Here is a 27,871-nt window from a genome sequence, read left to right as displayed (position 1 = left end):
TTATCATATAACCCAAGAAAAGTACTGCATATTTGTATTAATTTTGTGCAGCAGCCATAGCCATCATCAATGGTAGTCAACTATCTAAAATATTCATAAAATGAGTACTGTTGTGTCAATTCTATATGATTTAGAATATGTTGTCATATATACTTAACAAAAATATAAATGCAACAACTTCAAAGATGTTAATGAGTTACAGTTCATAGAAGGAAATCAGTCAATTGAAATACATTCATTAGGCCCAAATCTATTGATTTCACATGATTGGGCAGGGGTATAGCCATGGGTGGGCCTGTGAGGGCATAGGCCCACCCACTTAGGAGCCAGGCACAGCCAATCAGAATAAGTTTTTCCACACAAAAGGGCTTTATTACAGAACATTTCAGGGATCTTTTATTTCAGCTCATGAAACATGGAATCTACACTTTACATGTTGCGTTTATATTTTCGTTCAGTATAGTATGTTCTCAGAAATGTATCATGTCTCTTTCCAATGGGCATATTGCAAAACACACCCTTTGAAGACGGGTATGATCTCTCTTCAACCTTGAAGAGAGACCCGGCTTGAACCCCTGATCCAGATTTACCTTTTGGACACAGAGCATCACAGCTTTCCGCCCTGACGTCACTGTGCCAACAGACACAATCTCCAGATACAGGGATGAGATCTGATGCGCAGGGACAAGGCATTCAAAGCACCAAAGGCGAAGTCTAGCAAAGCAAGAGAAAATAGAAAAAACACATTCCGCATCCAAAATGGCACCCTATTCCCTTTATAGTGCACTATTCAAGTAGTGGACTATAAAAGGAAAGGGTGCCATTTGGAACGAACCCATAATCTGTGCATAACATGTAAGGTGTGTTGAGACACCTTGACCCTTCTGTCAGGAAAAAGTCCCCAGTGTTTTCAGAGGAACAAACCAATCTTGACAGGGGTCAGACAGTCTAGCCACACTGGTCAGGTCTGGGTCTGGTCCAACCTGACACATCGCCCTGTTCGTGAGAAACCCTGTCCAGGTCTATTCCTCTGACCAACTTCACACCTGCTCCAGCACCACCCCAACACCACCTTACTTTCTTAGTACATAATTACCTTACCTGTCCATAGCAGGCGACATGGTTCCTTTATTCTTAATCATTGTTTAACCTTCCAGTTTCCTATAATTATGTCGAATGAATGAACACATAGAAACCACAAATGTTCCCCAGAACACTCTGTTGTAGTGGATAAGGGTGTAAGGCTGCCATGTTGTCCCGGAGGCAGTTTAGACATTTTCAGAGTTGACTTGCTGTCTGAGGTAACATCAGGTCACCCTTGTTCAAGACAAGGAACCAACTCACAACATTTCTGATGTAATTTCCAACAGGAATACACAGGTTCAGTAAAAGCATTACCATGGTCTCATTGTATAGGCTAGTGTATCCCGAATAGTCATTTGTAGTTACATTTGTTTCGTTCTGTTCCAGATAACACAGCGGGGATAGTGACTCTGCGGAGCGACTTCCGACGGCGTTCCCAGGAGATCTATTTCCTTCCTGTGGTGATCCAGGACAGTGGCTACCCCGTCCAAAGCAGTACGGGCATCCTGACCATCCGTGTGTGTGGCTGCGAGTCGGATGGATCGCTCCTCACCTGCAGTGCAGAGGCCATCTTCCTCCCAGTGGGGCTGAGTACAGGGGCCCTGATAGCCATACTCCTCTGCATTGTCATTCTTCTGGGTGAGAAATGTATTATTCCTCATTCACTCCTCCTAGTCATTGAATGTGTGATGGAGTTTAAGGCCAACCCTGGTTATCAACCAACAATCACAAAAACACTAACATACTCACAAAGCAGTGCCATAACCACTAGACTAACCACCACCATAGTCAGTATATTATCATTCTATTGGGTGAGTATTGAGTAATTTACCCTTGTGGTAGGTCTCAGTTACTCAGTTATGACCGTGGAATTTCGTATTGTATGGCTGAGTACTGGGGCTTTGATAGCCATCCTCCTGTGCATCGTCATTGTACTGGGTGAGACATTTACAGCTAGGGTACGTCCTCCTAATCAGTAATGACTGTGTAACAGTTCAGCGTGTGTCCCTGTACGGCGACACAGGACACAAACCCACATTAACTCTGTATAGTCCTGTCTAAGCCAGGGGAGGAGGGGAGGAGGGTTCAAAGCTAACATATTGAATTATTTTAATAAACCAATTAAGCAAATTTGAGCAGTCTTGATACAACATTTTGAACAGAAATGCAATGGTTCATTGAATCAGTCTAAAGCTTTGCACATATACTGCTGACATCTAGTGGCCAACATCTAAATTGAGCCTAACCTGGAATAGTACATTATGGCCTTTCTTTTGCATTTCAAAGATGACGGGAGAAAAAAATAATGTGTATGTTTTTTTTCTTTGTATTATCTTTTACCAGATCTAATGTGTTATATTCTCCTACATTAAATTCACATTTCCATAATCTTCAAAGTGTTTCCTTTCAAATGGTATCAAGCATATACATATACTTCTTCAGGTCCTGAGCTACAGGCAGTTAGATTTGGATATGTCATTTTAGTTGAACATTTAAAAAAAAGTGTTTGATCCACTCCGCCAGTGAAGCTAGAGGGCGCGCAATTCAAATAAAAAATTGTAAAAATTATGGATATTAAACATTTAAGTACATACCAGTGTCTTATATCAGTTAAAAGCTTAAGCTTATTGTTAATATAACTGCATTGTCCAATTTACAGTAGGCTTTACAGCGAAAGCATGCCATGCAATTGTTTGAGGACGGCGCTCCACATAAAAATATTATCCACCAGCACAGGTTTCATAAATTCATAAATAGGGTTTAAATATTCACTTACTTTTTGAAAATCTTCCTCTGATTTGTCATCCAAAGGGTCCAAGTTACAGCATGTAGTGTAATTTTGTTAGATAAAATCCTTCTTTATCTCCCAAAAAGTCTGTTTAGTTGGCACCATCGATTTGAGTAATCCACTCATTCAACATGCAGAGAAAGGAATCCAAAAAGCTACCGCTAAACGTTGTTAAAACAAGTCAAAATACATTTCTATTTAATCCTCAGATACCCTAAAACGTGATTAAACTATAATATTTCATACGGAAAGAAGTATGTTCAATAGGAAAATTATATTAGCAGGTGCATGTCCTCTTAACGGTCGCATACACAAAATTGCAAGTCGGTGTCCCTGTATCAAAACTCATTATTCTTCCTCGTTTTGGAACAAACAAGCCTGAAACCTTGAACAAAAACTACTGACACTCAGTGGAAGCCACAGGAATTACATACTGGGAGCTAGATTTAATCTTTCCCCGTACGTTCCATTGGAAGAGCATGGGCTTTCAAAAAAAGAATTCCGGTTGGATTTTCTTTGGATTTTCACCTACCATATCTATTGTCTCATAGTCTCCTTCCCGTTTTAAACAAGATATTTTGTCAAGAAAAGATGCTCGACTATGCATATAATTGACAGCTTTGGATAGAAAACACTCTGCCGTTTCCAAAACTGCAAAGATATTGTCTGTGAGTGCAACAGAACTGATGTTACAGGCAAAACCCAGATAAAAAAAAACAACCAGGAAGTGCCGCATTTTTTTAAACCGCCTCATGCCAATGACTCTGTATATGGCTGTGAATGAGCTACGAATGAGCTTACGTTTTATACGTATTCCCCAAGGTGTCTACAACATTGTGACGTCTTTTTACGCATTTATGTTGAAGAAAAGCCATAAGGGACCACATTTAGCAAGTGGTCACATGATGGCTCCCGCAGAAAATATTGCGTAAAGTACACAAGTAGCCATTGATCCAATGGCTTCTTATGAGAAACCAATTGTCCCGACGGATATATTATCGAATTGTTATGTGAAAAACACCTTGAGGATTGATTCTAAACAACGTTTGCCATGTTTCTGTCGATATTATGGAGCTAATTTGGAAAAAAGTTTGGCGTTGTAGTTACCGCATTTTCCGGTCGATTTCTCAGCCAAACGTGACGAACAAACGGGAGCTATTTCGCCTACAAAAATAATCTTTTTGGAAAAAAGGAACATTTGCTATCTAACTGGGAGTCTCCTGAGTGAAAACATCCGAAGTTCTTCAGAGGTAAATGATTTAACCTGTCTACGATACTAGTTCCCAATTGGGGATCAACCCTCCCACGTTCAGCTGAAACGGTGGCGCATGGAACGCAAAAATATTCTTAAAAATATTTAACCTCCACACATTAACAAGTCCAATAGCTCAAATGAAAGATAAACACCTTGTTCATCTAGCCAGCAAGTCAGATTTCTAAAATGTTTTACGGCGAAAACATAGCACATATATATGTAAAACCACCACCAGACACAGCTAATTTGAATAGCCAAAACATGCAATCAACAAACGCAGGATTAAAAAATAAATCGCTCACTAACCTTTTGAAAATCTTCATCAGATGACAGTAATATGACATGTTACACAGTACATATTTTTTTTTTTCAATAATATGCCATTTATATCCATAAATGTCCATTTACAGTGAGTTCACGTTCAGAAATTACTCAAAAATGCCCGCAGGAAATCTATGTAGCGCGGCAAGATAACGTAAATAGACATCATAAACTTTGACTAAATATACATGTTCTACATATAGTTAGAAAGATACACTGCTTCTTTATGCAACCGCTGTGTTAGATTTATTTTTAACGTTACAGAAATCGCACATATGCTGAGACAGCGCTCAGTTCCAAGCTACATTTCTACGTAATGTTGGAGTCAACAGAAACACAGATTTAAGCATAAATATTCCCTTACCTTCGATGGTCTTCGTTCAGAATGTTCTGGAAGGCTTCATACTTACCCAATACATTGTTTGGTTTCAAGTCTTGCGTCTTTGTATTAGCTACTGCTAATAACATCAGCTGAAATGCACCCAAAACGTCCTCTGGTCCGGAAAAGTTGCGCATCAAAACTTCAAAATTACATATTATATGTCGACTAAACAGGTCAAACTAAGTGCAGAAGCAAGCTTTATGATGTTTTAGACACGCAAAACAAACTTCAATTCAATCGGCCATCGTCTGCCCTTCTCCTGAGTGCTGGAACAAAGGAATGGCTGGGACCAATTCGCGCCCATACGCACAGCCTATTCTCTCGTGGCACGCACTAATTTCACTCCCATAGGGTCAATTCTCGCGCGATTTGAACGATTCAAAGCTCTACTGAAAGAGGACATCTAGCGGAAGAGATAGAAAGTGTCCCCAGAATCATAACTGGTTGGAAAGGGTGGGGGCCATGACGTCAAAGTTGCTCCAACTTTCATGGCCACAAAAACTAGTTTGGAAGAATGCCTGCCCTGTGAGTTCTGCTATACTTACAGACATAATTCCAACGGTTTTAGAATCTTTAGAGTGTTTTCTATCCAATAATAATTTTTATTTGCATATATTAGCAATTTTTGACAGATTTTTTTTCCAGTTTACTAGGGGTACCCAATCTCTCCAAAGGGGGCGTATGTCTGCCATATCCTTAACAGGTTTTAATTTGATTGCTTTTCTTATTTTCGTGAAAATGTTGCCTGCTGCCAGCAGAGCCTAGCATAGCATTATGTCATGATAAACTTACACAAATGCTTGTCTAGCGTTGGCTGTAAAGCATATTTTGAAAATCTGAGATGACAGTGTGATTAACAAAAGGCTAAGCTGTGTCTCAAGATATTTCATTTGTGATTTTCATGAATAGAAAGATTTTGTAGGAAGATTTATGTCCGCTGCGTTATGTTAATTAGTTTGAGGCTATGATTACGCTCCCGGATCCGGGTTTGATAGTCGCAAGAAAACCTGTTATGGCTGCGATCCCTGTACAGGGATCAACATCAGAGGAAATTTCATTTAGAGTGACTACGTTTTCCAATTTAAACTAGCTATTACAGAGAATAAATACCATGCTTTTGTTTGAGAAGAGCAATCAACAACAAAAACATTTTCCGCCATGACAGTTTTTACACATTCACATCTGAAGGTAAAATTACGACTTACATTCTGATATCTTGCTCTTATTTCTCTTCCTGAGGGTCCCAGTGATCAAATGAAGTGCCGTTTTCTTTGATAAAAATCCATTTTTATAGCTTAAATCGAAATATTTTGTAACCTGTTTGTGCCGTGAATTCCATCTCGATCATTTTTTTACGGAGCATTCGACGTAATTACACACGGTAAACCATTGTTTAACTAGTCATGGTTGGTTTCAGTGCATTCCTCTGGATGTTTGCAAGACAGCCAAACATCATTGTTTTTTTGCTGTGAGTATTGACCGAAGTGAACTGATTTGAAGACAACGAGCAATGACTACCTTGCGCACCAATCGTTTTAGCGAAGCTTCGTTGATGGACTGTATTTCTGCCCAATGACCACTGATCTTCTTGAAATCTAGCTGGGTAGATAGCCAATGAGCTGAGGTAAACGCCAGTATGTAATGGTTTTGGGTTGGAGCACCATTCCTTGTTTGATATCGCATGCGTAACGAACTCCATTCTCGCCTTGACGATCAGAGGAGTTGCTGTGAGGCTTGTTACGTGCAGCTGTATTTCGGAAAGTTGTATTTTCAACGATTTCATTGAAGATATCATGGCAAATAAGTCAGGAACAGCGAAGTCAAAGTCTAAAGTGAAAGTGAGACAGATTTTTTGTTTGAGGAATCTTTGAGTGTTATGATTCAAACAGGAACTGAGGAGCTTTTTCTGCAAGGACAGGACGTACTTCTGGACGGGTAAGTGCTAATGCCGTTTTATGAAATATAAATATATATATATATATATATATATATATATATTGCAATGAAATGTGTGGTTTGTTTGTTTGGGTGTGTGTGTGTATATATATATATATATATTTATTCCATGTCAGATTTATATATTTTCCATGTCAGATTATATTTTCTGTTTTATTATTCAAATGGAATGGAGCAGAACAGCAAACACACACATGGCCACTGCGCCTGCTACTCCTCTTCATTTCCACATGAAATAGCCATTGGGTGCTGTTCAGGGGAGGGCATGCCCACAACAATGGCCGGAGTTGAATGCAACAGCACTTCAATTTAGTGACTGTTCCCTCTGCTCTAGACAATACATATCTGTTTATTTTATGTGATGATAAAAGGCTCATACAATACAAATCTTTTTTTAATGTTTTCTTTCACAGTGATAGCGACTCCGACTGGGAGCCCCCGGTGCCAAGCTGCCCGCTCTACCTCTGCCCCCAGTGGTGTTCATATGCCACAGTTCATTACTGCAGGCATGACTGTGCCTCAGGGCCAAAATGACACAGCATGGAGGCGTTGTTGTGTTCTGTGTCGCATGAACTGCACGACTTGTTCAGTTTGCCTCTGCTTTACATCAGAAAGAGACTGCTATGGGACATGACACAGGCAGCAAAATATTGTGTCGAGGACTTCCAAAGGGTGTACTGTTTTTTTTAAATATTCATTTTCTAATATTTTTTTAAATGTTTTGTTTTTGTTGTGTGTGTGTGTTAGAATTGCTTTTTGATATGTTGTATATAGTTATTTGCACTGCTGTATATAGTTATAGGTCATTTCACCAATTCAGCCACTTGGGTACATTTGGGCAACTTGTGTGGGACACCTGGGTGACTTCATGCTAAATGTCATGTAGCTCACCCATTCCTGAAGTTATCAGTCTGAAGCGTTGCATACCTACAGTTGCCCTCTTGTGTCATCCATCAAAATTATCTCCAGCATCCTATCTGTCTGTGTGGCTATTCTAGTACATGTGAAAGATGATACTACAACAATAAAAACAGAAAACGTATGCTCTTTCTCTTTTCTTCCACCAGATCTACTGTGTTATATTCTCCTACATTCAACATTTCCACAAACTTCAGAATGTTTCCATTCAAATGATACCAAGAATATGCATATCCTTGCCTCTGGGGGCTGAGCTACAGGCAGTTAGATTAGGGTATGTCTTCAGGCGGAAATTGAGAACAAAGGGATGCAGCCATAACAGGTTTAAGGCATAATATATATATATATATATATATATATATATATATATATATATATATATATATATATATATATATATATATATATATACATACAACAAAAAATATTTGATGAAACATTCTTAAGGCTAGTGGGCACTATTTTCACATCCGGTTTGAAAAGTGTGCCCAGAGTAAACTGCCTGCTACTCAGGTCCAGAAGCTAGGATATGCATACAATTGGTAGATCTGGATAGAAAACACTCTAAAGTTTCTAGAACTGTTAAAATGATGTATGTGAGTAGAACATAACTTATTTGGCAGGCAAAACCCCAAGGAGGACACTCTCTTTTTTTCAATGGGATTTCTATGTGGATCTAGATTTCTAAGGCACTTGCTTGCAGTTCCTATCGTTTGCACTAGATTTCAACAGTCTTTAGAAATTGGTTGATGTTTTTCCTTTGAGAAATGAAGAAGTAGCCATTTCCTATCTGGGTGGATACCCAAGTGTACTGTTGTGGTTGGGGCGCACAACCTAAAAGCTCGCTCCACATTGTTTTCGTCCGGTATTGAACACTGTTTATTCCATCTTAAATTGATTATTTACGTTTAAAAATACCTAAAGTTGGATTAGGAAAGTTGTTTGAAATGTTTGGATCAAGTTTACATGTAACTTATTAGATACTTTGTAGTCATGTTGCGCGAGTTGGAACCGGTGTATTTTCTGAATTAAACACGCCAAATATATTGACATTTTGGAGATATAACGATGGAATGTATCAAACAAAAGGACCATTTGTGATGTTTAATGGACATATTGGAGTGCCAACAGAAGAAGATCCTCAAAGGTAAGGCATTAATTATATTGTTATTTCTGACTTTTGTGTCACGCCTGGCGGGTTGAAATTTGATTTTCATGTGTTTGTTTGATGGGGTGCTGTCCTCAGGTAATATAATGGTTTGCTTTCGCCGTAAAGCCTTTTTGAAATCTGACACTGTGGCTGGATTAACAAGAAGTTAATCTTTAAACCAATGTATAACACTTGTATGTTTTATGAATTATTATTATGAGTATTTCTGTTTTTGAACTTGGCGCACTGATATTTCACTGGGTGTTGTCAAATCAATCCCGTTAACAGGATTGGCGTGCGAAGGGAACACTAATAAAATGAGATTCACTACATGGAACAACAGGTAGTCCCCCCCAAAAAAATTGTTTTGAAGTGTCTGTCCTATATCTGAGAGATATAAGAAAGATCAGGAAACTATTTTTATTTTATGTATTTATCCCCTTATTTTAGGCACATCTCCAAATATACTTCCATTCATTTTTTAAACTGGTACCTGGACCTTCAGACGAGTCTTGTGAGGCTTGTGGGTGTCCTAGAGCAAAGAGTAGCAGCTTTCAATGGAGTTCTCTTAGTTTGTAAGCCAAATCATTCGGAAGGTACAGACGTTTTCGTGAGAAGACTGATTTTCGGGATGTCTCGTGGTCACAGAGGCTCACACCTGTCTATATAACATCCCACAGTTGACAGTGCATGTTAGTGCAAAAACAAATGCCATGAGATCGAAGGAATTGTCCGTAGAGCTCCGAGACAGGATTGTGTCGAGGCACAGATCGGGGGATGGGTACCAAAACATTTCTGCAACATTGAAGGTCCCCAAGAACACAGTGGCCTCCATCATTCTTAAATGGAAGAAGTTTGGAACAACCAAGACTCTTCCAAGAGCTGGCCGCCTGGGCAAATTGAGCAATCGGGGCAGAAGGGCCTTCGTCAGGGAGGTGACCAAGAAATCAATGGTCACTCTGACGGAGCTCCAGTGTTCCTCCGTGGAGATGGGAGAACCTTCCAGAAGGACTACCATCTCTGCAGCACTCCACCAATCAGGCCTTTATGGTAGAGTGGCCAGACAGAAGCCAGTCCTCAGTAAAAGGCACATGACAGCCAGCTTGGAGTTTGCCAAAAGGTACCTTAACCTGTTGCGACGAGCAATCCCGTATCCGGGAGCGTAATTATAGCCTCAAGCTCATTAGCATAACGCAACGTTAACTATTCATGAAAATCGCAAATGAAATAAATATATTGGCTCACAAGCTTAGCCTTTTGTTAACAACACTGTCATCTCAGATTTTCAAAAAATGCTTTTCAACCATAGATACACAAGCATTTGTGTAAGAGTATTGATAGCTAGCATAGCATTAAGCCTAGCATTCAGCAGGCAACATTTTCACAAAAACAAGAAAAGCATTCAAATAAAATCATTTACCTTTGAAGAACTTTGGATGTTTTCAATGAGACTCTCAGTTAGATAGCAAATGTTCAGTTTTTCCCCCAAAAAAATTTGTGTAGGAGAAATCGCTCCGTTTTGTTCATCACGTTTGGCTAAGAAAAAAACCAGAAAATTCAATCATTACAACGGCAAACTTTTTTCAAAATTAACTCCATAATATCGACAGAAACATGGCAAATGTTGTTTAGAATCAATCCTCAAGGTGTTTTTCACATATCTATTCGATGATAAATCACTCGTGGCAGTTTGGTTTCTCCTCTGAACAAAATGGAAAAATGCACGCACCTGGAGATTATGCAATAGTTTCGACGGACGACACCGAGCAGACACCTGGTAAATGTAGTCTCTTATGGTCAATTTTCCAAAGATATGCCTACAAATACGTCACAATGCTGCAGACACCTTCGGGAAACGACAGAAAGTGTAGGCTCATTCCTCGCGCATTCACAGCCATATAAGGAGACATTGGAACACAGCCCATTCAAAATCTGTCTCACTTCCTGTATGAAATTTCATCTTGGTTTCGCCTGTAGCATTAGTTCTGTGGCACACACAGACAATATCTTTGCAGTTTTGGAAACGTCAGAGTGTTTTCTTTCCAAAGCTATATATGCATAGTCAAGCATCTTTTCGTGACAAAATATCTTATTTGAAACGGGAACGTTTTTCATCCAAAAATGAAATACTGCCCCCAGAGGTTCAAGAGGTTAAGGACTCTCAGACCATGAGAAACAAGATGATTCTCTGTTTTGATGAAACCCAGATTGAACTCTTTGGCCTGAATGCCAAGCGTCACGTCTGCAGGAAACCTGGCACCATCCCAACGGCGAAGAAGGGTTGTGGCAGCACGATGCTATGGGGATGTTTTTCAGTGGCAGGGACTGGGAGACGAGTCAGGCTTGAGGAAAATATGAATGGAGCAAAGTACAGAGAGATCCTTGATGAAAACTTGCTCCAGAGTGCTCAGGACCTCAGACTGGGATCAAGGTTCACCTTCAAAGCAGGACAACGACCCTAAGCACACAGCCAAGACAATGCCGGAGTTGCTTCGGGACAAGTCTCTGAATGTCCTTATGTGGCCAAGCCAGAGCAAAGACTATAATCCAAGCGAACATCTCTGGAGAGACCTGAAAATAGTTGTGCAGCGACTCTCCCCATTCAACCTGACAGAGCTTGAGAGGATCTACAGAGAAGAATGAGATTAACTCCCCAAATACAGGTGTGCTAAGCTTGTAGTGTCATACCCAAGAAGACTCTTGGATGTAATCGCGGCCAAAGGTGCTCCAACAAAGTACTGAGTAAAGGGTGCAATAAATCCAAGTAACAGATTGGATTAGTTTTGAAAAATGTATGTTATTTAAATTTTGGAAGCAAGATTAATTAATCAATTAATGTACAAACAGTTAAAACAATCAACCTCCAATAGAGTATGCTGGGAAATATAATCATGATGGTTTTGGTTTGACACTGGTTATTAACACCAACACTGGGCTGCTTTTACACCAATGAGTGTTAGATTAACTCTGTAAATCTCAAATTAACACCTGAATCAACGCTAGAAATGTTACACTGAAAAATATACACTTGTTAAAAAACATTAGCCAATTTGGTGTAGTAGTGAGAAAGTCAGAGAGGGGATGTAAATATCACTTTGTGATATTGTGTGATGGTCGGCTATTAAAACTGGTTCATTTTTTACAGTGTACAGTAGGTCAAGTATGGCCATGACCCATACAGAATAATCAAAAGAATTTCATCTTTAGCCATAAAATTAGTATTTTTCTCCCTCCACCCAGACTCCACTACAGAGCATACGATCAAGAAAAACTAAAGGGATATGATCAATTTGCAAACCAATGATGAATTACCTAATTGGTTATGGTTAGATGCTAAGATTAAGGGCAGGGTTAAGGTTAAGGTCAGGGTAATGGTTAGAGTTATGGGTTGGCATGCCAGTCACGTCCATTTAGTCACACCTATAATTAACTGAATGTGATTAAGCATCATTTCACTAAATGTCGGAGGCTCACATGTGAAAGTATCTGCAAATGCCTTGTGGATGGCTTCCTTCAAGGCCACCCAGTCTTACTGAACATCGGTGGTATTGCAATCAGAGTATCATTCAGGGAGGTTTTGTTCAGATGGACAGGACAGTCATTTAGCTCTTCTGCTTGTTGTTTGTAGATGTTGTATTTCTGTGTAGGGGTTATGGGTTGCTTTCTTTGCTTGGCGGCCAGTCTGATGGCCATCACAGATTTGATTAGGCGGTGGTCAGTCCAGCAGACTTCAGTACCTCTGATGGCATGGGTGATATTTACATCTCTGAGGTCTTGTGATCTTACAATGACGTAATCTATAAGATGCTATTGTTTAGAGCGAGGGTGCTGTCATCTTTCTTTGCGTTTGTTGCTTTCCTTATGCCATGCTTGTTTTGCTTTGCTCTGCTCTGCCTTGCATTGCTCTGCCTTGTGTTGCTCGGCTCTGCATGCTACTTCAGGGAGTGATGCTCCTGGCCCAAGCTCAGCTACAGTGGGGAGAACAAGTATTTGATACACTGCCGATTTTTCAGGTTTTCCTACTTACAAAGCATGTAGAGGTCTGTAATTTTTATCATAGGTACACTTCAACTGTGAGAGACGGAATCTAAAACAAAAATTCAGAAAATCACATTGTATGATTTTTAAGTAATTCATTTGCATTTTATTGCATGACATAAGTATTTGATCACCTAACAACCAGTAAGAATTCCGGCTCTCACAGACCTGTTAGTTTTTCTTTAAGAAGCCCTCCTGTTCTCCACTCATTACCTGTACTAACTGCACCTATTTGAACTCGTTACCTGTATAAACGACACCTGTCCACACACTCAATCAAACAGACTCCAACCTCTCCACAATGGCCAAGACCAGACAGCTGTGTAAGGACATCAGGGATGAAATTGGAGACCTGCACAAGGCTGGAATGGGCTACAGGACAATAGACAAGCAGCTTGGTGAGAAGGCAACAACTGTTGGCGCAATTATTAGAAAATGGAAGAAGCTCAAGATGACGGTCAATCACACTCGCTATGGGGCTCCATGCAAGATCTCACCTCGTGGGGCACCAATGATCATGAGGAAGGTGAGGGATCAGCCAAGAACTACACGGCAGGACCTAGTCAATGACCTGAAGAGAGCTGGGACCACAGTCTCAAAGAAAACCATTAGTAACACACTACGCCGTCATGGATTAAAATCCTGCAGCACACGCAAGGTCCCCCTGCTCAAGCCAGCGCATGTACAGGCCCGTCTGAAGTTTGCCAATGACCATCTGGATGATCCAGAGGAGGAATGGGAGAAGGTCATGTGGTCTGATGTGACAAAAAGTGAGCCTTTTGGTCTAAACTCCACTCGCCGTGTTTGGAGGAAGAAGAAGGATGAATACAACCCCAAGAACACCATCCCAACCATGAAGCATGGAGGTGGAAACATAATTCTTTGGGATGCTTTTCTGCAAAGGGGACAGGACGACTGCACCGTATTGAGGGGAGGATGGATGGGGCCATGTATCGCGAGATCTTGGCCAACAACCTCCTTCCCTCAGTAAGAGTATTGAAGATGGGTCGTGGCTGGGTCTTCCAGCATGACAACGACCCGAAACACACAGCCAGGGCAACTAAGGAGTGGATCCGTAAGAAGCATCTCAAGGTCCTGGAGTGGCCTAGCCAGTCTCCAGACCTGTAACCAATAGAACATTTTTGGAGGGAGCTGAAAGTCCGTATTGCCCAGCGACAGCCCCGAAACCTGAAGGAACTGGAGGTCTGTAAAAGTGGGCCAAAATCCCTGCTGCAATGTGTGCAAACCTGGTCAAGAACTACAGGAAACGTATGATCTCTGTAATTGCAAACAAAGGTTTCTGTACCAAATATTAAGTTCTGCTTTTCAGATGTATCAAATACTTATGTGATGCAATAAAATGCTAATTAATTACTTAAAAATCATACAATGTGATTTTCTGGATTTTGTTTTAGATTCCGTCTCTCACAGTTGAAGTGTACCCATGATAAAAATTACAGACCTCTACATGCTTTGTAAGTAGGAAAACCTGTAAAATCGGCAGTGTATCAAATACTTGTTCTCCCCACTGTAGCTCACGCTGACAGCACCTGGGTTACAGGATTAGCTGTATATTGAATTGCAATCAAATAGGCTGTAATTACAAATAGTACATTAATTATTTGATCTACAGTCTAAGGTGTAGGAGGAGACATAGGACCACCTGGGAACTGGATATCAAGACAACGATCCAAATGTCATATCATTGCATATTGTTGCTTACAATTATTGCTTTAACTCAGTTTCCTTGTGGTTAGAGTATCCACTCTGAGGTTGGAAGGTTGCTAGTTTGACCTCTACGCCAAATTATACCAAAGACTGTAAAAACTGTACCTGATGCTTCTCTGCTTGGCACTCAGCAATAAGGAGATATACTAGTTTCCTGTCCAGGTGGTGTACTTGTACATCAAGCTGCCTCACGCTACAGAAAAAATAGATAAGCTCCTCCTTTATAAGCCGTTCCAGCTCGCTCATGCAAGGCTACTTACTTTACTAAGGGCTCGATTCAATCAGATCCTCTTCAGCCAATTTCCGCATAGCAGTTGTTTTGACAGTGTCAGGGGTGGAACTGTGTTAGAGCTGTCAAATCCACAAGTGGCTCCCGGCATTATACCTAAAGCAGACATTGCGATTGGCTCCATGGAGCTGCATTTACAGAAATACCATGCAGCCTTGTTTACAAGTTCTAACACTGGAATGAGAGATGTAATCTACACTTCCATTAGGATGATATAAATCCTCATTATGTTGTTTAATGATTTTCAATTTCAGCTTAATTATTTCTACATAGCCTACACTTTCTCGTTCTGAACTTCTACAGGAGTGGAGCGGGTGTGGCTTCGTGTCAATGATTGCAAGTGCAGCTGCTCACCAATTTGAGGGCTCCATCTCGACACAGCCAAAACATCCGCTACGCTGGGGTCTGCTATCGCCAGTAAACGCTTGATATGATTGAAACTAGGCCTTAATCTACTTAATTGCTTGTACATAACTTAAAAAGGTCTGAAGTACACAAGTCTTTTCCATCAACCTATGCCTCAGATCACACAGGACACTCAGAGGCAATCCAACCTTGAACTGACTCAAAATGCTGAATATCACTGTTCCAGACAACATTATAAAGTACTAGATACATAATAGACACTGTTCTCATTGTTAAAGTGTAAGTTTATGTATCAGCTTCATATCAACCAAGTGTGTTATGATGCATGCATACGTAATTCAAGATGGTTTTGATCACGCGGACATGGAAATGTTCCAGTCATCCTCAGAGAATGACAAGGATTTATATGTTGACTCGGTAAGTGAGTTTATAAGGAAGTGCATTGGAGATGTTGTACACCCTGTGACTCTGAAAAAATACCATAACCAGAAACCGTTGATAGATGGCGGCATTCGCGCAAAATTGAAAGCGCAAACCACTGCATTTAACCATGGAAAGATGACTGGGAATATGGTCGGATATAAATAGTGTAGTTATTCCCCCCATAAGGCAATCAAACAAGTGAAATGTCAGTATAGGGACAAAGTAGAGTCTCAATTCAACGGCACAGACACGAGACATATGTGGCAGGGTCTACAGGCAATTACGGACTAAAAATAGAAAACCAGCCACGTCACAAACACCAATGTCTTTTTTCCAGACAAACTAAACGCCTTCTTTGACCGCTTTGAGGATAATACAGTGCCACCGACGCGGCCCGCTACCACAGACTGAGGGCCCCCCTTTCCTTCTCCATGGCTGATGTGAGTAAGACATTTAAACGTGTTAAACCTCGCAAGGCTGCTGGCCCAGACGGCATCCCTAGCCGCGTCCTCAGAGAATGTGCAGACCAGCTGGCTGGTGTGTTTACGGACATATTCAATCGTTCCCTATTCCAGTCTGCTGTCCCCACATGCTTCAAGATGGCTACCACTGTTCCTGTACCCAAGAAGGAAAGATAATTGAAATAAATGACTATCGGCCCCATAGCATTCAATTCTGTCATCATGAAGTGCTTTGAGAGACTAGTCAATGACCATATCATCTCCTCCTTACCTGCCACCTTAGACCTACTTCAATTTGCATACCACCCCAACATGTCCACAGACGACACAATCGCCATCACACTGCACACTGCCCTATCCCATCTGGAGAGGAATACCTATGTAACAATGCTGTTCTATTGACTACAGCTCAGCATTCAACACCGTAGTACTCTCCAAAATCATCATTAATTAACCCCGCCCTGTGCAATTGGGTCCTGGACTTTCTGATGGGCCGCACTCAGGTGGTGAAGGTAGGCAACAACATCTCCACTTAGCTGATCCTCAACACTGGGGCCCTACAAGGGTGCATGCTCAGCCCCTTCCTGTTCACCCATGACTGCGCGGCCATGCACGCCTCCAACTCAATCATCAAGTTTGCTAACGACACAACAGTAGTGGGCTTGATTACCAACAACAATGAGATAGCCTACAGGGTTAGAGGGCACTCAGAGTGTGGTGTCAGGAAAACAAGCTCTCACTCAACATCAACAAAAACAAAGGAGATGATCGTGGACTTCAGGAAACAGCAGAGGGAGCACCCCCTATTTCACATCAACGGGACAGTAGTGGAGAAGGTGTAAAGTTTTAAGTTCCTCGCCGTACACATCACTGATGAACTGAAATGGTCCACCCACACAGCCAGTGTGGTGAAGAAGGCACAACAACGCCTCTTCAACCTCAGGAGGCTGAAGAAATGTGGCTTGTCACCTAAAACCCTGATAAACTTTTACAGATGCACAATCGAGACCATCTTGTCAGGCTCTATCACCGCCTGGTACGGCAACTGCACCGCCCACAACCGCAAGGCTCTCCAGAGGGTGGTGCGGTCTGTGAAACGCATCACTGAGGGAAAACTACCTGCCCTCTGGGATACCTACAGCACCCGATGTCACAGGAAGGCCAAAAATATCATCATGGACAATAACCACCCGAGCCACTGCCTGTTCACCCAGCTACCATCCAGAAGGCGAGGTCAGTACAGGTGCATCAAAGTTGGGACCGAGCGACTGTTAAACAGCCATCACTAACACAGAGAGGCTGATGCCTACATAAAGACTCAAATCATTGGCCACTTTAATATATGGATCACTTGTCACTTTAAATATTGACACTTTAATAATGATTACATATCTTACATTACTCATCTCATATGTATATACTGTATCTTATGCCATCTATTGCATATTGCCTATGCCGCTCGGTCATCGCCCATCCATATATTTACATGTACATATTCTTATTCCACCTCTTCAGATTTGTGTGTATTAGGTAGTTGTTGTGGAATTGTTATATTACTTGTTAGATGTTAGTGCACTGTCGGAACTAGAAGCACAAGCATTTCGCTACTCTCACATTGACATCTGCTATCCATGTGTATGTGACCAATAAAGGTTTATTTGATTTGAATTAATAATGTCGATATAATATTGAGATTCAGAAAGCATAATTTGCTATTTGCCGCTAGTGCTAGTAGCCACATCATTTAATACTATGCCCTTGCATCTAAGATGTGCATGTACCCAGGATAATTCTTTATTAATGTGTTACTTGGACCACACCATGACGTCAAGTCTCCACGATGTCAACTTTTTAGAAATTACACGTCCACAAAGATAATGGGGTTTAGAGATTGTTCAACGAGTGTTCTTTCATGAATTAGTCTAGCCAACTTCAAGGAGTAATTGTTAGTATGAACATGGCCTTCTTCACCCACTTTGCTCTCTGTGAATGTAGAGTTAGTGTTGAAACGGTTGACCACTTGGTGAGAGAACTGTTATCAGAGCTCAGAGTCAACATGCCCTGAGGCTATGGCTGGCATCGATGTTATTCCATCAAGTCACGCTGTCCCAGAGAAAGTGCCAGAGTGAATCACAACTTACAGGGATAACTCTCTTTTTGAAAGCCAGTTAGTTTTTGTGGTGGATATGTCAAGCTGACACAGTTGTTCCTTCCTGCGTGTAAATGATGGGGGAATCAAGCTGTCTGTCAAACTGGCTGGCATGAGGGCCTGTCTGGCATTAGCGTTACCTCCCCAGACCATTATAATTAGACCACACCCAGCTACCACCCAAGTAAGTACTGTCCAAATAATAATGACCATGCATGTCAAACCTTGACCACTGGGGGGAGCTGACGCACTGTTTGACTAATATCGTAGAAGAGAAGGCAAAGGAGAAGGAAAAGAAGGGCAGTCAAGATTACAGCTCTCATGCTTTCTATTGTTTTTGTCAATTTTCAACCAATTTGTTTCTTCATTATAAATGAATACTTTCTATACATGTGTTGAACTGTGCATTTCTTTCCCTTGTGAATTGTCCAACAGAAGACCCATATGGGAAATGTACTGTTTTTACCACAGCAAGGAGGAAAAAACAGTGGAATAATCTTTCATCCCCTTACATTACAAAATGAGTGTAGGAGATGTGTGTTCGATATGGGCAGCTCCAGTTAGAGGGAAATTGGAAGGATCTGTGGAGGTACATTCTTAAGAATACCACCCCCATGCCGTGATCAGTGCTTGACTACAATGCAATGTCAGAAGACTATGTCATGTTTTTTGTCATGTCAGTACTCAGTACATAACGTCTGTTGCTAAGGAACAATATGTGTGGGAAATTTGGTAACTTCTTCTTTGGCAAGTCACATGAATGCATACCATGGAAATGTTTACCTTCTCAAGCCACCAAAAAAACATAAACAATTGATCATTACATTTCCCTAATGCAAGTTGAACTTTATATTATCTCATACTTTTCATCAACCACTAATGTGTCATCTATCATCTTTGATCTCTCTCCAATGCTGTATTAGCAACATCATATAGCACCATTTAGGCTTCCAATACCATTAAGAGTGATTCATAGTTTCATAAACCACTAATGCGTTATTCTCTCTGTGATCTCTCTCCAGTGATCGTGGTCATCTACGTAGGTCTGAGACGACAGAAGAAGAAGGAGACTCTGATGACATCCAAGGAGGACATCCGTGACAATGTAATCCACTACGACGATGAGGGAGGGGGCGAAGAGGACACCCACGCTTTCGACATGGGCACCCTCCGCAACCCCAAAGTCATTAAGGAGAACCTTCTGAAAGAGAACCGGGACCTTCTCCGACGGGATGTCAAACCCGACCCCAAAACCGGCAAAAAACGAACTCCTGTTTCCCAAGACAGTGAAGATATCCGTGACTTCATCAATCAGCGACTGAAGGAAAACGATGTGGACAACTCGGCCCCACCCTATGACTCTCTAGCTACCTATGCCTATGAGGGAGAGGGCTCTGTAGCAGAGTCGCTCAGCTCCATCGAGTCTCTGGTAGTAGATGCCGATGAGGACTATGATTACCTCAACAAATGGGGTCCTCGATTTAAGACTCTGGCGGGAATATTCGGAGAGCAGTCGCATACTCAAGCAGACACAACGACAACAACAACAACAGAAAACAGACATTGATGATGTTATTCACTTAGTAGACTCCAAAAGTGGACATGAAATGGCATTCTTAACAAAATGTTTTTGTGTTTTTTTTCTATTTCAGGGTTTTATTTTTTGCAAATCAATTTGTTGAATTTTATTCTTTCTATCGTCAATCGCAATATGTTTAAAAGGAGGATAGATAGCGAGTTGAAAAAGACAGCCTTTCAATTACATTTATATTGAATATTGTTTTTTGTCTTATTTATTCTTCTTTATGTATTCACTTCTAGGGGGAATAAAGACAGAAAACACAGAAAATGCAAGCATTTTCTTCTTTGACATCCTTAAAAGTGCCTCAAAATAATTGTTTTCAGATTTTTTTTTTTATTCACTACACATACATTCTGTCTCCTTCTCTCTCTCTCTCTCTCTCCCTCTCTCTCTCTCTCAAAGACACTGGCATAAAACTGGTCATGCAAGCATAGGCTGACTGGCAGACAGAAGCATGTCGTTTTGAGACTACTCTCAGTTGGACAAGTTATGAGACAATTATGTGGCCCAAGTTTGGCCAAAAAATATTCCGAATGTTATTTATTATTATTATTTATTTATTGTCTGGGTGTTTTTGGTTTTGTTGGTTTCCTTTGGTAACGTATTTATCTATTTATGTCTTAACCATATACATATTTTTGATTTTTGAAGACACTTGAGGATTTTCTAATTATTCCATGACCCACACGAAAATTGACATTTCAGTCAGGTGAGTCAGGTGTATAGACTTGTACTTGTTGTTCAAATTAATTTAGGGCTAACCTAGATAATGCAGTTCAGCCAATGTAATAAATACTGTTTTCATAAATAAACACCACTGATAAAAAACAACCATGTTTAATTTATTTATGTTTTGTTCTATTTTATTTTAATGTTGGGAACGAACACTCAATCTGGTTTGGCTATGTGTGAAAAATGTAATATTATTTTTATCCAGAAAACAGGATACCAGTTTTGATTGAATAAGGACCCTATAGCCTCAATCTACTGAAATGCTGTCCATGGCCAATGTGAGCTGATTTAATGTCTATGACTTCTGGTGACAATATTGTCAAAGGGGAGCGGTATGGATGAGATGGATGGAAATGGGAACAGGCACCATCTAAACAGCTTTATACCCCGAGGCCAGAGACTGAAGTGGTAACTCTGTGGTCTTTGTTTATTTAAGTGATAATGCCCGAGAAGCTGGTGTTTTGTAGGATGGCTTGGGTGTTGTTAGGCCCAAGACGAAGTCCTCCAAACATCGGCTTCGAGGGCATAATCAGATTTATACAACGGGTTACCAATATATTTAAATAATGATTGACATATTTTCATTAAAAAATATATACTTTGATGAATTTATCCATACTATTTCATCCTTCTATAAGCTATAGTCCCAACACAAATCTAGGATTGCTGCCCTAGCCAGCTGGTCGTTTGTTCTATCTGTTCGGTTGCCAGAGACACGACCCAGTCTTTCAGTCTTTTGGTTCTTTTTCTATGAGCGCGACCGGCTATTATCCCTTGTTTGCTAGCTAGCCAACTACAGCTAACTTACAGTCATGTCAAACTGTGCAGCTAGAATAACAACAGTAGCTGCACTTGTAGTTGTTTAAGCAGTTTTCTAGTGACGTTTATTTGGATACATCCATAAAAATAAGCTAATCAGGCGCGATTTTGCCTAGCATAGTAAATGTTCTCTCTTGTCAGAGGAGCTAGCCAACAGCACTGCTAACACAATTACTTCAAACTGAAGCTGTAAAGACTGCAAACTAGCTGCACTTCGTTTCGTTTTACCTTTTTTCAATTGACATTTCTTTGTAAACAGTATATCTATAGAAATGATGTCAGCTGATTCATTATTTCGACTGGCTGAGAAACGCTGCCTGCCTGTCTTTCTCGTCCCGGCATGTTCATTACTATGAGATAGCTGGAGATTGAATTTGAAGATTGAAACAATGTTGCAAATTTTGGAGAGACAGACAGCAAGGTTTATCCAAATCTCCGCAGCTGAAAATGAAATGTTAGTCTAAAAGAAATGTGAGATCATGTCTAGATGTAGCACAAGTTTATAAATTGCCTGGCTGGGCTGATGAGACAGTGGTTTGAAAAGTCAGATGAAACAGTGCATTTAACATCATATATTAAGCCAGTGGTAATTTATGGAATAGACACTGGCTGAAAATGAGGTTTTAACCAATCAGAATTCACGATTTGAACCAGCTATTATATAATGAACAATAGTCACCCCCTTCACTCCTTATCAAGGTTGAATAGTGGGCTTTTGCAATTACGAATGTATTGTTTAATCTCTGTGTCTGTTGTTATGGACCAGCACATCCCCCTGCTGTAGTGTGGCCTTTCTGAAAATCACAACACTGCCATGTCAGCAAAGTCACCCTGTTACCGACAGTGGACAGACGCAGACAAACCAAATACAGACATCAGCACTAAGGGACGTTCCCCCTCCTGCATAAATATGAGAGAGAGAAAGTCATCTGACAGATACTGAATAGCTCAGGGATTTTAAACACACAGCACTCAAAGCCAAAGAGAAACTGAAGCAAATACGATTATGATATTTTTTTGAATAATTCTACCATGCCTCTGTGGTCTACTACCTCCAATGTCCATTTTCAGTGATAGGGGTTTACACATAATACCAGTATACACTCCCTGGTAGACGCATGCACTCCCTTCCTAATGAGGAATAAGTACATGCAGTTTTTTTAACCTACTATCGTTTTAAGACAGTTAAATTGTCAATTCTGGAGTAATTCAATAAGACAGAGCACGTGTGATTTGACAAATATGAATTGTTATTGAATATCAACATTTCAATTGTTTGAGGCACCATACACATTTCCATATGTGCATTCGGAAAGTATTCAGACCAATTGACTTTTTTCATAATTTGTTACGTTACAGCCTTATTCTTTTTTTTCTCCATCATCAATCAACACAAAATACCCCACAAAGCGAAAACTGGTTCAGGTCTCTCCAGAGATGTTCGATTGGGTTCAAGTCCGGGCTTTGGCTTGGCCATTTAAGGACAGGCGGGAGACTCTGGCAGCTCCGGACAGGCGGGAGAGTCTGGCTGCTCCGGACAGGCGGGAGAGTCTGGCAGCTCCGGACAGGCGGGAGAGTCTAGCAGCTCCGGACAGGCGGGAGAGTCTGGCAGCTCCGGACAGGCTGGAGAGTCTGGCAGCTCCGGACAGGCGGGAGACTCTGGTAGCTCCGGACAGGCGGGAGACTCTGGTAGCTCCGGACAGGCGGGAGACTCTGGTAGCTCCGGACAGGCGGGAGACTCTGGTAGCTCGGGACAGGCGGGAGACTCTGGCAGCACCGGACATGAGGGAGGCTCTGGCAGCGCTGGACATGAAGGAGAACCTTGAGGGAGGAGACGGAGAGACAGCCTGGTGCGTGGGGCTGCCACAGGGCCCACCAGTCTGGGGAGACCTACAGGAGGCCTAGTGTGTGGAGGAGGCACCGGATGAACCTGGCTGTGGGGGTGTACTGGAGCTCTGGTGCGCAGCCTTGGCACCACTCCTCCAGGCTGGATGACCACTTTAGCCCGGCCCCTCCATAGTGCTGGCACAGGTCGAACCGGGCTGTTGAGGAACACTGGAGATCTGGTGCATACCAATCACACCTCTCCCTTAGGCTCAATGCCCACATTTACCCTGCACGTCAGAGCGCAAGCATAGGCTGAACTGAACCCTCCCAACGCCCTAGAGACACAGTACGCAGAGCCGGCGCAGGATACCCTGAACCGAAAAAGCGCACCGGAGACCAAACGTGCTGAGCTGGCACAACCCCGCCCTGGCTGGATGCCCACTCTCGCATGGCACTTGCGGGGGGCTGGCCTATAGCACTCCAGGCTATGAGCGGGCACTGGAGACACAGTGCGCTTCATCGCATAACACTGTGCCTGACCGGTACCACGCTGCCTCCGGTAAGAACATAGGTGTCCCTTTCTGTTGCGCTGACTTACCTCATATCGCCGCCGCTCAGCTTTAGCTGCCTCAAGTTCTTCTTTGAGGCGACGATAATTCCCAGCCTGTGCCCAGGGTCCCTTGCCGTCCAATATCTCCTCCCATGTCCATGAGTCCAACACTTTCTGCTCCCTGTTACCCCGTTGTTTGGCCCGTTTGTGGTGGGTAGTTCTGTAATGGCTTTCATCGGAAGAAGAGGAATCATCGGACCAAAATGCAGCAGGGTACGTGTTCATCTTTAATAATTTCACTGAACACTGAATAAACAAAACAACAAAAAGGAAAACCGAAACAGTCCTGCAAGGTGAATAACACTAAACAGAAATTAACTACCCACAACCTAAGGTGGCAAAAAAGGCTACCTAAGTATGATTCCCAATCAGAGACAACGAAAGACAGTTGTCGCTGATTGAGAACCATACCCAGCCGAAACATAGAAATACAAAAACCTACACATACAAACATAGAATGACCACCCAAATCACACCCTGACCAAACAAAAATGTAAAGATACAAATTAATCTACAGTCAGGGCATGACAGGTACAGTGTGTAGATTGTTGAGGACATTTTTATTTTTTTTTAATCCATTTTAGAAAAAGGCTGTAATGTAACAAAAAAATATATATAAACAGAGTATGCAACAATTTCAAATATTTTACTGAGGTATCATTATCATTTATCATTATCATTATCATTTAATTGAAATAGATTAATTCGGCCCAAATATATGGATTTCAGATGACTGGAATGCATCTGTTGGTCACGGATACAGATACCACCCTAACAGATGCACAGATGATGCAATCTCTAATACACTCCACACTGCCCTTTCCCACCTGGACAAAAGGGACACCTATGTGAGAATGCTGTTCATTGACCACAGCTCAGTGTTCCACACCATAGTGCCCTCAAAGCTCATCAATATCTAAGGACCCTGGGACTAAACACCTCCCTCTGCAACTGGATCCTGGACTTCCTGATGGGCCGCCCCCAGATGGAAAGGGTAGAAAACAACACATCCACTTCGCTGATCCTCAACACAGGGACCCCTCAGGGGTACGTGCTCAGTCCCCTCCTGTACTCCCTGTTCACTCATGACTGCATGGCTAGGCATGACTCCAACACCATCATTAAGTTTGCAGCGGTAGGCCGGATCACCGACAACGACTAGAAAGCCTATAGGGAGGCGGTTAGAGACCTGGCCTTGTGGGGTCAGGACAACAACCTTTCCCTCAATGTGATCAAGACAAAATGATTGCGGACTACAGGAAAAGGAGGACCGAGCACGTCCCCATTCTCATCGACAGGGCTGTAGTGGAGCAGGTTGAGAGCCTCAAGTTCCTTGGTGTCCACATCACCAACAAACTAACATGGTCCAATCACACCTAGACAGTCATGAAGAGGGCATGACAAAACCTATTCCCCCTCAGGAGACTGAAAATATTTTGGCATGGGTCCTCAGATCCTCAAAAGGTTGTACAGCTGCACCATCGAGAGCATCACTGCCTGGTATGGTAACTGCTCGGCCTCTGACCGGAAGGCACTACAGAGGGTAGTACGTACAGCCCAGTACATCACTGGGGCCAAGCTTCCTAGCATCCAGAACCTCTATACCAGGCGGTGTCAAAGGAAGGCCCTACAAATTGTCAAAGACTCCAGCCACCCTAGTCATAGACTGTTCTCTCTGCTACCACACAGCAAGTGGTACCGCAGCGCCAAGTCTAGGTCCACGAGGCGTCTAAATAGTTTCTAGCCCCAAGCCGGAAGACTCCTGAACATCTAATCAAATGGCTACCCAGACTTTTTGCATTGCCCCCCCCCCCACCCCCACCCTCTCTTTTACACTTTTGATACTCTCTGTTATTATCTTTGCATAGTCACTTTATTAACTCTACCTACATGTACATACTACCTCAATTACCTTGACTAATCGGTGCCCCTGGACATTGACTCTGTACTGGTGCCTCCTGTATAAAGTCTCACTATTGTTATTTTACTGCTGCTCTTAAATTGTTTTACCTCAGCTCTTAACGGATCGGTGTCCCTTCCACGGGACAATTGAGCTAACGTAGGCTAATGCGATTAGCATGAGGTTGTAAGTAACAAGAACATTTCCCAGGACATCAGATTTTGGCAGAAAGCTTAAGAGCCTTTATTTTTTTCAGCGTACTATCACAAAGCCAGCTTCAAATGCACATTTACAAAACTCACTTGCTCTTTTGCCCCACATACTGAATAATCATTACTGTAGTAATATCATGTTGGATGACCTTCTGGAATGTTCTCATAACTCTTTTTGTAATGTGAAATACTATTAATATGAAAAACACAATGATATTTCAAATAATTTTGCTGTTTGCATTATACAGTGTATATAAAGTTTAAAACAGTATGTAACATTAGTGACCAATGTTCAATGACTATGTACATAGGGCAGCAGTCTCTAAGTTATAGTTAGACCAAGCAGAGCTGTACCTTTCATCCACTATGTCATCGGCAGCATTAATATTCATGTATTTGTCCAACAGACCAACCCTGCAGAGGAGGGGTCAGGCCCTCGTCACTTCTCTCTTCTGAAACACCACTAACTGACTAGTAATGCATGCACTGCATCATAATTTGTATAATTGAAGAGAACAGTATGTACAGTACTTTTTTTGTATGTACAGTACTCTTTAACAAAGACCAACGACTTATGGTAAAGACAGAATAGCAAATCAAGTGCTATGAATAACCAGCTTGTGGAATTCTTTAACAACATAGCAGAAGCTACATTATGTAACTTCAGCCATAGACCAATACCTAAACCTAACCTGTTGTTAGTGCATGTAAATGTCAGCCACCTTATCTACACCATTTAAACAAGATTTCTGACACATTTTATTACTTAATCCTTTTCGCAAAGGCTTCCACAAAGCATCCACTGCTGCCAATCCTCAGCCTTTTTCGGGATAGTTTTCCATTACAGTTCTTCATCTTCTCTATGGTTTTTAGGGTTTAGGTTTCTTTTGGGCCACACTTCCTTTTCCATCTGCTGACACATTAATGTGATACTTCAGGATTTTGGCAATGAAGCCCTTTATCTACTTCCCCAGAGTCAGCTAAACTCGTGGATACAATGTGGATACAATGTATCTATGTATCTACAGGAAGTTGCTAACAAGCATTAGTGCTATGACTGGAAGTCTATTGTAACTGCTAGCATGTACTGTAACTGGGAGTCTCCTGAGTGAAAACATCCGAAGTTCTTCAAAGGTAAATTATTTAATTTGATTGCTTTTCTTATTTTCATGAAAATGTTGCCTGCTGGTAGCAGAGCCTAGCCATAGCATTATGCCATGATAAACTTACACAAATGCTTGTCTAGCATTGGCTGTAAAGCATATTTAGAAAATCTGAGATGACAGTGTGATTAACAAAAGGCTAAGTAAGCTGTGTCTCAATATATTTAATTTGTGATTTTCATGAATAGGAAGATTTTCTAGGAAGATTTGTCCGCTGCGTTATGCTAATTAGTTTGAGGCTATGGTTACGCTCCCGCATTCGGGTTTGAGAGTCATGAGAAGTTAAAATGTTATTATTTATGACAAGCTTTAAACTGTATATCGTAAGGTCTTTCTTTGAGGGCCTAGTTATACCCTAACACAGTGGAGTCAGGAATCTCATGGTTTACAGGCCACATTAGGCCTGCAAGTCACAGTATGCCGGCTTGTAAAGTGATATTTAATTCATATTGGAATCCAACTAGAGTTATGATATGGCAACAAGTGGAATTGTTAATCACCTGCAACCTGCTTTCAGAATGACTGCCAGGGTAGGGAAGATTGAATAGAGAGACTACCTCGGTCATCTACACTGAAACAACCATCTCATTAACAAGTGCAATAAATTAAATTACTAACAGATTGGATTAGTTTAGAAAACTGTTATTTATCTTTGTGTAGCATACAATTTATTAACCAATCAATGTACATGCTAAAACAGATATTACAATAAAATAAA

General features: G+C 41.5%; 1 protein-coding gene across 1 annotated transcript in view; it reads left to right on the top strand.

Annotated features, from left to right (window-relative positions):
- The window catches only part of LOC110535564 (cadherin-12-like), a 208,705-nt gene extending 187,992 nt beyond the window's left edge, over positions 1 to 20,713 (top strand). Inside the window, exons 11-12 of the mRNA XM_021620630.2 lie at positions 1,471 to 1,722; positions 19,331 to 20,713. Coding sequence (XP_021476305.2) covers positions 1,471 to 1,722; positions 19,331 to 19,875 — 797 coding nt within the window. The 3' untranslated portion in view covers positions 19,876 to 20,713. The remainder of the gene's footprint in view (positions 1 to 1,470; positions 1,723 to 19,330) is intronic.
- Positions 20,714 to 27,871: the final 7,158 nt, after the last annotated feature.

This window comes from Oncorhynchus mykiss, chromosome 11 (genome assembly GCF_013265735.2).
Source record: "Oncorhynchus mykiss isolate Arlee chromosome 11, USDA_OmykA_1.1, whole genome shotgun sequence".
Classification (NCBI taxonomy): domain Eukaryota; kingdom Metazoa; phylum Chordata; class Actinopteri; order Salmoniformes; family Salmonidae; genus Oncorhynchus; species Oncorhynchus mykiss.
This window is presented reverse-complemented; position numbering and strand designations above follow the sequence as displayed.